This window comes from Ochlerotatus camptorhynchus, unplaced genomic scaffold, assembly GCF_037179485.1.
Source record: "Ochlerotatus camptorhynchus isolate MF236.1 unplaced genomic scaffold, CSIRO-AGI_Acam_v1.1 ptg000411l, whole genome shotgun sequence".
Lineage (NCBI taxonomy): Eukaryota > Metazoa > Arthropoda > Insecta > Diptera > Culicidae > Ochlerotatus > Ochlerotatus camptorhynchus.
The window spans coordinates 84,804-99,262 of record NW_027040897.1 but is presented as its reverse complement, the minus strand read 5'-3'; the positions used below and the strand labels follow the sequence as shown (position 1 = coordinate 99,262).

Below are 14,459 nucleotides of genomic sequence, written 5' to 3'. Positions count from 1 at the left end.
GCCCTAACTCCAATTGGTAAACAAACCTTGTAAGGCCATTTTCTCACGAACCGAAACCTACATTTGCAAACCTAAACCACAATCGGGTAGAGTAGAATTTCTCCTACTTTTCATTATGTTGGTTTGCCTTTGCGGACTTCGGTTCGCGAGAAAATGGCCTTACAAGGTTTGTTTACAAAATGGAGTTAAGGCCATTTCAATGGTTGGTCTTGACATGTCAATTAATCGTTGATTTAACATTCGCAATATTCGCATCAACGTCTCTGACTCGCATGTGTGTTTTTGTTCGGTGAAGATGGTGGTCAAAGCGATCGCGACGAATCCACGTGCCGGGAAAATTCAATCCGAAATGCCGAAGGCGGATAATGGGAATAGACGGTTCCAAAAGCAAATGGAATCCGTGTCTAAGGTGGAGGAGAAGTCCATTCTTATAGCGAAAGAGCTGAAGTTTGTAAAATCGCTCGCTGGGAACGATGTGAAACTGCGCCGCAAAGTGATGAAAAACCTCAAAATTTGGCTGGCAACTCGCAGCCGGAGCTCCTTCGGTAAACATTGTCTGTTATTGTGATCTTTTATTACTATTGAAATGTGGCTTGGTTTGCTTACAGCATTCACCGATACGGACTTCCTCCGCCTATGGAAGGGATTGTTCTATTGCATGTGGATGTCGGACAAGCCACTTACCCAGGAAAACCTCGCCGATGAAATCGCTTCTTTAGTGAGATGTTTCGATGACCTATCCGTGGCGTTGCAGTATTTTGGAACCTTTCTAGAAACAATGTGCATCGAATGGTTTGGAATTGATCACTGGAGAATGGACAAGTTCATGATGGTAATTATTTATGTTTGAGTATACTTTTGATCAAATATTATCTCTTATTCTCTGAATGTTTGAATTTGATCTATTTTACAAAGCGTTTTTGTTTCTTCTAGCTTGTCCGCCGTTGTACTCGCCAGATGCTGACGATGTTGCACGAAGCTCAGTGGCCCATGGATCAAGTCAGTGCAATGATGAAGCACATCGAAAAAACTATTCTCAACGCTGATAAATCGCCATTTGGGTTGACCAAACATTTCGACGATTTATTGCTGGAGGAAATTGCCAAAGTGTGCGATGGAGAAATCGAACCAGAAATTGTACATTTAATCGTTAACACCTATGCTATCCGTCTGCTTAGTACCAATGACATGCGAATGATTAAACACATCACATCGAGCATATTCCATCCGTTGCTTTACCAATCGGAATTGGGCCAAGACTATCAGGAAAAGTTTGACCTTTGGAAAAAAACTAACTTTATAACGGGAAATATCGATGATGTAGATTTCGAGGTCCGGTATGAACGCGAAGACGGAGAACAGGGTGACGAAGATGGTTCTGAGGGTAGACATAATGACAAAGAAAAAGTTTTTGATCCTCGTGCTGGACAAGTGGACGTCGTAATTAATGAAATCAGATTCGATGCTCTCAAAATTGTAGAAATGTTTGAAAATAACCGCTTCAAACCTTTCGTCACATCGAAGGGGAAAAAGCAGATGAAAATGTTGGTAAAACAGTATAAAAAATTCTCCGAAGGAATGTTTCCTCTTGGTATCCAGTCAATGGAAAGTATTGCCAAGAAGGATTATGCCGTGGACATTGATGAGCAGATCGGTGAATTGGAAAACTACCAGAAGGAACTGGTAGGCGATAAAGGTTCAAAAAAGCAAAAGCGAAAAGAGTTGGCAAAGTTGAAGTCACAAGAGGTAAATGCTAGTGCAAAAACGAGCGAGTCAAATGTTTGGACTGAAACGGAAGAAACACCGAAAGATTCGAAACGGGAACCAACTGATACTGCTGTTTCCAAAAAGAAGACGCGGAAAAAGATATCGAAAACGCAGATTAAAGAGGAAAAGTTAAAGAAACTAAAAATTAAAAGAGATGCAAAACTTGAAGCCATCAAACAACGAAAGCAGGAGTCTAAAAGCAAGAAACCTAAAGTGATTTTGGAACAGAAACAAGAAGATTTGATACTACCGAAGAGTGATGGTAAGGTGACGTCAAGTGAACCAAATGCACCTCGTCCTACCAAACAGAAAGGCGCATTTGAAGTTAAGGACGAATGGTCTGAACCTTTGAAGGAAGGCGAAACGGAGTATTTCATTCCATCGAGAAAAACTAAACTTAAAGAAATTAACAAACACCTGAAGGAAGAATCGCCATCAGATGCTTCCAGTCGATTAAAACCATCCTCCCTAGTGAAGAACCCATTTGCCACGCCGAAAAATCTATCCAAGTTGAAAAGATCCATTGGAACACCACAAACGGACGGTCCAGCTGAAAAAAAGAAGCGCGTTAAAATTGCCCTGAACAAAAACATCTTCCAAGATCTGCATCAGCATATTCAGCAGGTGAAGAGCTCGCCCCAGGTGCCGTACGATTCCAGCAAGAAACCACCGAAGGGTGCATTGAAACCAAACTTGATGCCGAGCCCAATAAATCCATTCTATCGGAAGAAGATTGGCCTGAAACTCAACAAAACATTGTAGGACAACTGTTGTGGTACGTAAAACAAATTAATGTGTAGTTCTCTATTATTTTGTTTGTTTGTAGTTAAGAATGACAAATTACAAATCTATTCGGTACTTGCATTTTCTGATTTCTTCATATTAAATATCACAGCCTTTAGGTGTTATGTCTTGGCAAGTTTCTAGGTGTTTTTTAATCCAGGAAGTACGGAAGTACGGAAAAAGTTGATGTTTGAACGTTTTGAAATTATTGAAGTCGATTTAATTGTATTATAGCGATGATCTACAAAACGTCTTGCACGGGCGTAACCTGGAAATAAAAGGACTGAAAAGAAACTGTAAATCAAGACCAACAATTGAAATGGCTCTAACTCCAATTGGTAAACAAACCTTGTAAGGCCATTTTCTCGCGAACCGAAACCTACATTTGCAAACCTAAACCACAATCGGGTAGAGTAGAATTTCTCCTACCTTTTTATTATGTTGGTTTGCCTTTGCGGACTTCGGTTCGCGAGAAAATGGCCTTACAAGGTTTGTTTACAAAATGGAGTTAAGGCCATTTCAATGGTTGGTCTTGAAATGTAAGTAAAAATCAAATAAGCATATGCATTTAGAAAACAAATTACATGAATAAACTATTGCAGTTTTAAGCTGTGTAAAAATAAACACTGCTAAGAAAATTTTCGCCATTAAGCTGGTCCGAACATTTTCTTAAAAATTTACAATGGTTCGACCAAACCCTAACCCCGATCCAGAACGGTCAGGATACAGTTGTGCGGGATGCCAACGTCGAGATAGTGCTGAGGAAGAGATGGTATTTTGTGACCATTGCCAGAAGTATCATTTGGGGGAGGTAGCTCGTCGATTCTTCCGGTTCGCCTCCTAGCATCGTGCTATAAGGTACCAGGCGACAACCAGGGTAGTTGATCGATAGCTCGATGACGTCATTTTGTTGGCGTCTGCAATGGGAAATTCTCATAGCAGGCGTTGACGATGGGACGTTGTCGAGTTGTTGAATAGCAACTATCGTGGTAACTCACCGATTACCTGTCGATCTGCCAAATTTGGAAAGACGTCTGCATTGAATTGTCTCATATAATATTGCGCATTTTGCACCAAATTACACTCCTGTGCAAAAAATAATTGCACAGTAATATTTTCGCACAGGCCAGAAATTTTTTAAAATCGACTTATTTGAAAGCAGTAACAGCTTTAGAACATTACTAGCAAGCTACACTGTTGAATTAAAGCTCTAGAAAGCATTAAGAAGCTCCATATTTAACTTTTATGACCAGTGCGAAAATATTACTGTGTACTTATTTTTAGCGCAGGAGTCTAATCAGGTGTGAAATCCGCAATAATATTCCGCCCACTATATCACAAGAAATTGCGAGTAGCTGAGTGAAATGAAGATAAGTTAAGCATTGGGTACAGGACCAAGTCTCCCCTGGGTGGTGCCAGAAGATGAGCGCAATAGAATCATCAAGTTGCCATAAGGCACGGAATGAGACTATTGCATGGCTGGGTAGTCAAAGTCTTCCATTCGTTAGTCATTTCAGGTGGATTAGAACAGGTTTAGGTTTAGGGTGGGCGTTGGCCAGATTTGGATTTTTCAGATATAATCCTAAATAGGACCTAGATTATTGAATACACTGGTAACACAAACGAAGTGTAAGGTTGTATCATGCTGGTGGTAATAGCACAAACGAAGTGACAGACGACTAACTGGCGAAGAAATCCATTTAAATAATGTGGTTCACTGTAATAGAATTTTCTTGGAAGCTTGTGCCATCATCCACCAGATGGGTTAGTTTTTTTGTTTTGATTTGAACAAAGTTGATTTTGTGTACAGTGATTCTTTGACAGTGTGCAAAGAGTGCGTATCATTTTGTCATTTTTTTTATGCATTTCAGTTTTGAGTAGAGTGAAAGAGATAGAACCAAAATATTCTAGTACATTTGGTGAAAATGCTAGTTCAATCCAATAGTAGTGTTGCCATGTGGTACAATCCAGTAGTAGTGGTGTTGCCATGTGGTACACTGAAAAATTGCAATAGCAGGTTAGTCACCAAAGTTTTCGAGCCGCTCCGTCTGTCACTTCGTTTGTGCCATAAGTGTTGCGCAAAAGTGGTGCGCAACCACTTAAGAAGGAAAAAAAAAAATTAAAACCTTCACTAATTAATTAGTTTTAATTACTAGTAATTAAATTTTTTGCCCGACGTACAAACAAATCAAAAAGAAAAAAAAAATCGAAAAAAAAAAAAAAAACTTATATCTACTTGCAAAAAGTTGTCTCACTATGACCCATACTCCCCTACCAGGGGTGAGAGACAGAGTCAAGGCCGGCGCACAATAGATACGTTTTCAGGTTTTGTGACAGTTAGCCCATGCATTATCTGTCAAAAAACCCGAAAACGTATCTATTGTGCGCCGGCCTTCACGCGCCACGAGGCAAAATTAAACTACAATAGGGAGGCAATGAACTTGCAAAATGTATTGTCTAATACTTATGCCGGTTGTAAACAACCTATCAGCCGTTGCAGCTAGATGGTCCGTTTGCTGCTGCTGGTGGTGATGGTTGGTGTTGGTGGGTCGGCACGATGATGAAAAAATGGCTTGACGACCGGATGGATTACCGGGGTGAATTAAAGCTGGATGGCAACTCCAAGGGGCTCGGTCCATGGAATTCCACTTCCTCTGTTGTACACTGGTCACTTGGGGCACAAACGAAGTGACAGACGGAGCGGCTCGAAAACTTTGGTGACTAACCTGCTATTGCAATTTTTCAGTGTACCACATGGCAACACCACTACTACTGGATTGAACCACATGGCAACACAACTACTGGATTGATCAGTTCACGAAGATTTGCCGCACTCTTCTCTCACCCGTAAGTTTTGACAGTTTTGGGTGGTTTGTTTTGGCTCCCATTCGTTGCTATCTCTTTTACTCAGAAGCAAAATGATAGGGAGCAAAAAGTGAGGTTAGGGACCGTGCACTGATCTATTGAACTAGCATTTTCACCAAATGTACTAGAATGTTTTGGTTCTATCTCTTTCACTCTACTCAAAACTGAAATGCATAAAAAAATGACAAAATGATACGCACTCTTTGCACACTGTCAAAGAATCATTGTACATAAAATCAACTTTGTGCAAATCCAAAACAAAAATACTATCCCATCTGGTGGATGATGGCACAAGCTTCCAAGAAAATTCTATTACAGTGAACCACATTATTTTAATGGATTTCTTCGCCAGTTAGTCGTCTGTAACTTCGTTTGTGGTAGTAGTGTTGCCATGTGGTACAATCCAGTAGTAGTGGTGTTGCCATGTGGTACACTGAAAAATTGCAATAGCAGGTTAGTCACCAAAGTTTTCGAGCCGCTCCGTCTGTCACTTCGTTTGTGCTACTACTAGATTGAACTAGCATTTTCACCAAATGTACTAGAATATTTTGGTTCTATCTCTTTCACTCTACTCAAAACTGAAATGCATAAAAAAATGACAAAATGATACGCACTCTTTGCACACTGTCAAAGAATCATTGTACACAAAATCAACTTTGTTCAAATCAAAATAAAAAAAACTAACCCATCTGGTGGATGATGGCACAAGCTTCCAAGATAATTTTATTACAGTGAACCACATTATTTAAATGGATTTCTTCGCCAGTTAGTCGTCTGTCACTTCGTTTGTGGTAATAGTGGTGTTGCCATGTGGTACACTGAAAAATTGGAATAGCAGGTGCGTCACCAAAGTTTTCGAGCCGCTCCGTCTGTCACTTCATTTGTGATTTAAGGCCGGCGCACAATAGATACGTTTTCGGGTTTTTTTTACAGATAATGCATGGGCTAACTGTCAAAAAACCTGAAAACGTATCTATTGTGCGCCGGCCTTTACAGACTCAAACAGTCTGTGGAATCACAAACGAAGTGACAGACGACTTACTGGTGAAGAAATCCATTTAAATAATGTGGTTCACTGTAATAGAATTTTCTTGGAAGCTTTTGCCATCATCCACCAGATGGGTTAGTTTTTTTGTTTTGATTTGAACAAAGTTGATTTTGTGTACAATGATTCTTTGACAGTGTGCAAAGAGTGCGTATCATTTTGTCATTTTTTTATGCATTTCAGTTTTGAGTAGAGTGAAAGAGATAGAACCAAAACATTCTAGTACATTTGGTGAAAATGCTAGTTCAATCTAGTAGTAGTGTTGCCATGTGGTACAATCCAGTAGTAGTGGTGTTGCCATGTGGTACACTGAAAAATTGCAACAGCAGGTTAGTCACCAAAGTTTTCGAGCCGCTCCGTCTGTCACTTCGTTTGTGGTGGAATTCGATTCAGGAAATTCAAGTATCTGTTCGTCACCAATATTACTTAACTGTTCTCCTAGCGCGGGTACCGCTGCTGGTGACAATATTTTAAATGAGCCTCACGCACACAACACGCAAACCCATCCGTGAATCATGGAGCAAAGAATTTGGCCTTCATAAGACCACCTTCTGTCTAGTAAAATCAAAATCAAGTTTTAAAATTCTGTGGTTAAAAAAATATGCATATGTTAACTTGTGGAGCTTATACAATTTGTGACGATCTTGGAGCTTACTTTTTTTTACGAACTGTCTTATTTCTTGGACGATTTTTTTTTTCAATGCTTGGAACGTAAAAAGCTCTTAAATTAGTTGCAGTGTAAAAATCAAAGAAGATGATGTTTAATTTTTTTTGCATTGTATGTTTTATTATGCAGTACCGAGCACGACGTAAGTCACTAACGGTAACACCAGATTATCTACTTGACTAGTTTTAGCCTCAACCAGTGCATTGATAATAATTGCAGCACCGGCAGTCGCAGCTCTCAATGTGTTCAAATGAACGTAGCTAAATCTGAAGAGCAGGAAAACAACACCAGCCTGACCTATGATGCTCGATATGGTTCCCTCCACGGACTTGACGGATCCTGGCCATGTATGTTTACCGAACAGATAGCCACATACGCTTGCCATTGTGTCTCCGATTCCAACCGATAGAACACCAGCAAGCAATTTTAGCAAATTCAATCCACCAGAATCTGTGAGATCACAAGGTACAGGATGTAGCCAAATAGGTAAAGAGCAGCCAACTAACAGGTATATTGGTGTGAGTGCGATCATTCCTGCATCCTTTTCATCGATGAAACACTTTACGACCTGATCAAGTGATTGGTAAACAGGCTTCAGTTGAATAACTCGGGCAGTCTGAAGATAAACGAGAATTATGTATAGTAATAGGTGTTAAACTTCGACGCATGCCTTACATTACCTCTAACATGAGCAGCATTCCCAGCATCAAGCCAGACGCTAAATGAAGAAGCGTGCATTGAGACCATAGTCCCGGAAGGTACACTAGCAGAATCAAAATATGGAATATTTTTCGCGTTGTCGTATTGGCATTTGTCTTACGATTGATTTGCCAGACAACAAAAGCACTTGTTACTAAAAGCAGGAACATGTAGAGAGCGATCACTAGCATCCGTTCCATGTCACTTAGAACAAACTTAAACAAAACAACAACTGTAGGATGTCCAAACACGGGAAACAATGCTGTACACGTTGAAATAACTGTAGTCAGCAAGTAGAAAAGGATGGTATTCCGAAACATTGGTAAAAGATGGCACAAGGCAACGATAATACAGATCCCCAAAAGAATAACCTGTAATAGAGATTTTCATAACTTAGAACTTAAGTAGAAATCAAAGCTGCAGCTTACCTGTAGCACAATATGCATTATATTGAGATCCGGCGATGGCTCCTTATCAATAAGTACCTTTGGTACTTGTAGAAAAACATTGTATGCAAAAATCGTAAACCCTTGGCAAACGAGTGTAGCTTCGCCCAGTGTAAAACACTTGGGCATTTGCTTCAGCACTCGAAGAAAAACTCGATCATACAGAATTATTCCGAAAATTGCACTGACTGTGCTGATGACTACATTGTCCTTTAAACAGATCCAAAGCAAGAAGCTGGTTAAACCAAGGCTGGAAAATACGTACAACAGCTTCCCAATAAACCGCTGGCGAGTTTGGTTACTTAGTGAGACGAAGATGCCCACTGAATGCAGCAGTAATCCAAAACATAGAATAGTTGATCGCTTGTAGTTAAGGCTAACTGGCACCTTATCTCGATTCCATACGTTGATAGCATGACTCAGAAATAAAAGTCCAGCCAACCAAAGCCCATTGCCAGCGTGTGGTCTGGAAGGATCCTTTATAATTACAGCATTGCATCGTTAATAGAGATAATAACGTGTTCAATTTACGTACCTTGTTATAATGCCGATGTTCCTGCAGTTTTCTACCATACATTTCCGTCTCGATATTTGTTCAGTCTTATCCATATTGAGTATGTGATGCGAATATTCGGTTTGATGCTGTACGAGCGCCTGGAAATTTAAATTCCATTCTCAGTAGTCTTCCGTATGACAATTTAAAAATTAACTTTATAATACCTAAAATTCTCGTGCGTCTATCGGATTCATGTCGATGTTCTTCATTAAATTTTGTCAACTTGTCCTTGTCGCTTCAAACACAGTTTACCCATTTTTGGGTAGGTTCAGTTTTGACCGATCTGGGTGGATTGTACCCAAATTTGGGGAGTTTTGAAATAGCGTGTGTAGAGTCGATGTTCACGCTATTTCAAAGCTAACCAAATTTGGGAAGAATCCACCAGATCGGTCAAAACTGAACCTACCCAAAAATGGGTAAACTGTTTTGGGAGCGAGGGGTGCGACACATCTAAATCTCAATTCTAGATGCTCAACAAATCTCCACACACCATATTGCTGATTGCATCTGAAACTGGACTGTCCCAAAAATGCAAAAAGTGTGATAAAAGTGCACGTTTCCGTCAAATCGTTTTGATGTCTTCGGAGCACTTATTGCTCGCATCATAAGGAATAAGTGCACCGAAGACACCAAGACTATTAGACGTAAAGTTGCAGTTTTATCACACTTTTTAATAAGTGAAAACGCGCTTATTACTCCAATTTGGTGTGAAACGCGCAATATTTAAATCGCTGAAACTCAGCAGAATTTTGCTGGTTTTAGACTTGATGAAAGATCAGCAAAATTTCCAGCAAAATAATGCTGCTGAATTTCCCAGCAATTCCAACTTCTGTCAAAATGACAACATTTTACTGATAATCAGCTAAATTTCTTCACTGATTTTTCAGCAATAAAATTTTTTGACAGCTCACAGTATTTTGCTGAATGAACTCAGTAAATCGATTTTATTTTCACTTGGGGCTGACAGTTTCTGTTAAAGATTTTTGATACAAATACACAAATTTTGTCTTTATTTATTATCCTAGAGTCTTTTCCATTCATAGTTTATTAAAATTTAATACAAGCAGTGCTCTTACCAACATAATTTTATATATGTGTAGTTTTGTTTATCTCCTCCTCCTCCTCCTTGGTGGTTTATACGAATCGTACAAATGCAAATACTGGCGACTGTGATGCTAGATAGACAGCTCTTTACTGGGTGTCCAGCAAACCGTTTATGTTAGCTGAATTTTTCGGTAAAAAATATCGTTTGCTGTTTTTCAGTAAAGCTTTTTTGCTGCTGATCATGATCCAGCAAAACGTTTTACTGATAATAAAAACTAAAATTTGGTGTGCACACTAGCGAATCAAACTTAAAAAATCTTCTTTGATTTCTACCATCTACTTGCATCGCGCATCATTTTTTGCAGGAAATCTTCAAAATCGTCATCAATCTTCTTCATATCTACTCAGCGTGTGCGCAGCTAACCACAGCAAAACACAATTTTTCCTGCATCGTAGATAGAGTCGCCCCCCTCGGTTGGGAGTGACAAGTTGACAAACTAAGGGCATCCATCTCTAAACTTTAATACTAGTATACATCTGAGTACTGCGGACTTACTCAATGTGCTTGTCACTTGGGAGCCAGTGTGAACTTTCAAACGGGAGCCAAACATTCAGAAGCAACAAATGCAGTTACTGTTCTTTTCCATCATCAAGCATTGTAATTTCATAAAAATTATCCATACTTTTTCATAACGCATTCTTAATTTTAAGCTCAAAGCGAGACTTTTAATTACTTTTGACTAGTTTGTCTCCTTTTCTCCTTCTAATGTTGTCAAAAACGGAGGAGTAAAACCACCCAACAGGGGTAGTAAAGTGTGGGAACCCAACGTTGAGTACACTGAGAGCAGTTCCGCAGTTGATAATACTATATTGTAGGGTTGTTTCAAATACATAACACCTTTTAATTTGTGCAGACTACATATGATATTCTTTTTAAAATTGGAAGTTGTGTATTTTACCATGACAATCATGTCAATGCATTGGAGTTAAAACTACTATGCTTCATAGTGCTCTCGACAATAATTCCTGGTTAATAGTTTAACCACAGACAAGCAGACATAACACTCGCAAGTTGTTCATCGAACATGCATTTAACGGTCAATTTAAAAGTATCTTAGTTGGTAGTACTGCCACCTGCAGCGCGCATAGTTAATTCCTTTGCGTTTGACGGTTACACACTACCGCCATCTGTTCAGCGTACTACCCACCACAGTATACTCAACAGATGGCGGTAATGTTTTAGCGACGATGTTTTACAGTGCGAAATATTCAATGTGTTATGTCTGTTTGTCTGTGGTTTAACCATCAGATGCGTTTTAAACCAGCACGTTTTTAAAGTAAACTTAAGTGTGGAGTATGGTATATTTTAAAACAAGGGTTGTTTTTCTTGGTATAGAAAAATTATAGTTTTTGATTTCGTTTTTATCATTAAATTCACGATTCATAATTTATCCTTTTTTATTGAATTTGAAACTTATTTATTCAACTATGCTTATATAATATGACATTTAATTGATTACATAAAGAATTTCTTAAGTTTAAAGTACAGAGAAGTTCATCGTTAAATCTAGGAAGCAAAATCCTTATCATTTTCTGGTATTAATTCACCAAAAATTAAAGGAAAGTAATGCACAAAGAACATCATTTCTCTTGCTGTCATTTTAAAATTAGTTGATTTGATTTGTTCCTTAGTAATTGTTTTAAACGTATTCCTTTTTTCTGTTTCTTTACAATCAAACATTTGAATTCGGTAGTTAATGGTTTTCAAGGAAATTTTCAAATGTTTGATCATGTAAGATAAAACAAGAGACATGTCGTAGTTACAAATTCCATGAGAATAAAAATCATAATTCAGCCACATGATAATGCTTTACTTTATTGAATGTACACACTAAGATTTTGTTTTCGTGTTCGGTAAATTTACTGAAATCAGAACAGCTGAACGTTCGGTAAAACTTTGACCTTCATTTTAAAGGCTATTGAATTTAAAAATAATTTCAAAACATGTTCAACCTTGTTTAAATGATCAAATCTTGTCATTTTAGAGGAGATTAAGTTTCAAAGTAGCTGAAAAGCAATTGAATTTAATTGCATAAAGTTTACCGAACAGTTCAGCTGTTCAGATTTCGGTAAAAATTACCGAAGTCGGCGATAATTTCTAAGTGTGTAGACTCTTCTTTTATACCTGATTCTTTAAATGGTTTTTGAACGTCAATAGCATAATTGCTTTTGTTTCGGTTTTGATGAAAGTCAAGCCTTACATTCGTTTGCGATTCATATTTATTCATAGTGCAAAATCTGCAATAAAGCAACGCACTGAAGAATGTAGCATATCCCATTAACGTATTTATTCCCAAATTATCTCCTAAGATACCCATTAGAACAAAATAGACATAAATCTTACTTCCGTTAATATCCAATTCAATACCGTTTTGCTCTACATCAATGAACAGCCTGAGATGGACCTAGTTTTGTTAAGTCAGACGCTTTTATGAAACCAGCAACAAACAAGTTCTCCAATCGTGATAAAAAATGTGTAGGGATTGTAGGAAAATTATAGTATAATCACAAACGAAGTGACAAACGACTAACTGGCGAAGAAATCCATTTAAATAATGTGGTTCACTGTAATAGAATTTTCTTGGAAGCTTGTGCCATCATCCACCAGATGGGTTAGTTTTTTTGTTTTGATTTGAACAAAGTTGATTTTGTGTACAATGATTCTTTGACAGTGTGCAAAGAGTGCGTATCATTTTGTCATTTTTTTATGCATTTCAGTTTTGAGTAGAGTGAAAGAGATAGAACCAAAACATTCTAATACATTTGGTGAAAATGCTAATTCAATCTAGTAGTAGTGTTGCCATGTGGTACAATCCAGTAGTAGTGGTGTTGCCATGTGGTACACTGAAAAATTGCAATAGCAGGTTAGTCACCAAAGTTTTCGAGCCGCTCCGTCTGTCACTTCGTTTGTGGTATAATCATAGAGGTAACTCTAAGACCACTGGGTCCCGAAGAAAATCATTATTATTTTTGGCTCACTCAGTACCAGAACAACGGTCCCAAGCAGTCCCAAGCTATTTCACTCACCCCTGCATGTTCTGCATGAATCCACACACCCCTGATGTTATCTGTCAAACTTTCATAGCGAATCAAAACAAACATAGTGTAGTAATAGAATTTCAACTAGAATAGGGTACGTTAATCGTTTGCTTGGGACCAATAGGCTACTAAAGTGGTGAGCCAATTTAAAATCGTTAGTTTCGTATTGATTGTTGGTATTACTCAAAAGTGAGTCAACATACACTCAAAAAATATTCAATTCTAAATATTATAACAAGAGCAAATTTTCATTATGTCGTAAGTAACATTCGCACCAATCCTAGAAAAATACAGTTTTGTTTTGATGACCGAAAAGTTATTCCTATTTCCAAGTAAACACATATAATCTCATAGTGATAGCAATGTTTAACATATTTAGCAGGGTTTTAATCATACAAATGCAAATCGCTAGCTTTCATGCTAAAAAATACTGGTTTTTGAGTCAAAAGTTATTATACGTCGTTTGGTGGCCCCTATTGTTACTTAAGTCAAAGTGTATTTACCAGGATATTCGGGAGAATTATCAATTACGTCCCCTTACGTGCAGCCCATTCATCATTTTAGGAATAACGAAATCATCTTAGCACCAACAGTTCGATTTATTCACTTTAATAATGAGAAAGCGAAACGACGAACGTACACTTTTCACGGGTTTCTCAGCGCTGTTACTTAAGTCAAACGGCATCTCCATAGAAATTGGGTGACTTAAGTAACATCGAAAACTATTTTGATCGGAAGGTGGTTACGTCAAAAAGCAATTTGACTGGCAAATAAATTTAGAAATGGGATTTGATCCTATATTCGCACAGTATATGGTGTAATAGCAGGAGAATCGATTGACACTGATAGCTCGACTTTGTTTACCTTTGTTACATTCGACGTAATGAAAATTTGCTCTTGAATAAAAGCTACGCTAAATCGCAACTCTCCTGACCGACCCATAGTTCGGTATAAAGGGAGAGAATACGCTCTTAGTATAAAAATGGTTTATACATTGAATAGTATAAAGTGCGTTTATGCAGTTTTTGTTTACTGTTGGATAATCTAAGGAATGTGTACATAATTGACCACTGTCTTTTCAATGTTGTTATTGTTATTATTGAGAATCAATACAAAGAAAAATCCGAGGAAAAATTGTCATGCGAAATAACGTTTATTTTTCCAAATTAATATTGCAGTACATCTTGGGCCGTCGACAAGTTATTCAGCCTGACAAAAAAACATCTGGATCACTACGCTGTACATGGCATTCTCTTCGTCGTAACAAACCAACTTTACGATCAGAAAGGTAGACGTCGTTTGTTTTACGCTTGAAAACTGCAGTCATTAGGATGCCGAAGCTCAAGATCAGTGAGGGGAGTGGGAAATTTGGCAACTGACTATACGAATGCATTGATGATAACTGCTCTGAGCCAACGGAGGCTTGCGGCCAGATTGTGACTGCCGGATATTTGACTGCCGGATATTTGACAGAATGTCATTGCCAGT

At 38.2% G+C, this 14,459-nt stretch overlaps 2 protein-coding genes across 4 annotated transcripts; one reads left to right on the top strand and one right to left on the bottom strand.

Annotated features, from left to right (window-relative positions):
• The first annotated feature begins 253 nt into the window (after positions 1-253).
• Nnp-1 (Ribosomal RNA processing protein 1 homolog Nnp-1) lies at positions 254-2,625 on the top strand. Its single transcript, XM_065233696.1, has 3 exons — positions 254-545; positions 609-832; positions 934-2,625. Exons 1-3 carry the CDS (start codon positions 296-298, stop codon positions 2,527-2,529), a joined length of 2,070 nt encoding a protein of 689 aa, XP_065089768.1. The 5' UTR covers positions 254-295; the 3' UTR covers positions 2,530-2,625.
• Positions 2,626-7,113: 4,488 nt separating this feature from the next.
• On the bottom strand, positions 7,114-9,033 carry Dolk (Dolichol kinase). 3 transcript variants are annotated; one of them, XM_065233694.1, is made up of 5 exons: positions 8,993-9,033; positions 8,808-8,926; positions 8,255-8,738; positions 7,808-8,197; positions 7,115-7,743 (listed from the first exon to the last, which is right to left on the bottom strand). In XM_065233694.1, the coding sequence occupies exons 2-5, from the start codon at positions 8,879-8,881 to the stop codon at positions 7,249-7,251; spliced, it is 1,443 nt and encodes a 480-aa protein (XP_065089766.1). In that variant the 5' UTR covers positions 8,882-8,926; positions 8,993-9,033; the 3' UTR covers positions 7,115-7,248. The 3 variants fall into 3 exon arrangements, with proteins under 3 accessions (XP_065089767.1, XP_065089766.1, XP_065089765.1); XM_065233695.1 differs by having other exon boundaries at positions 7,114-7,743; positions 8,255-8,749; positions 8,808-9,022; XM_065233693.1 differs by having other exon boundaries at positions 8,808-9,022.
• Between the last annotated feature and the right edge of the window lie 5,426 nt (positions 9,034-14,459).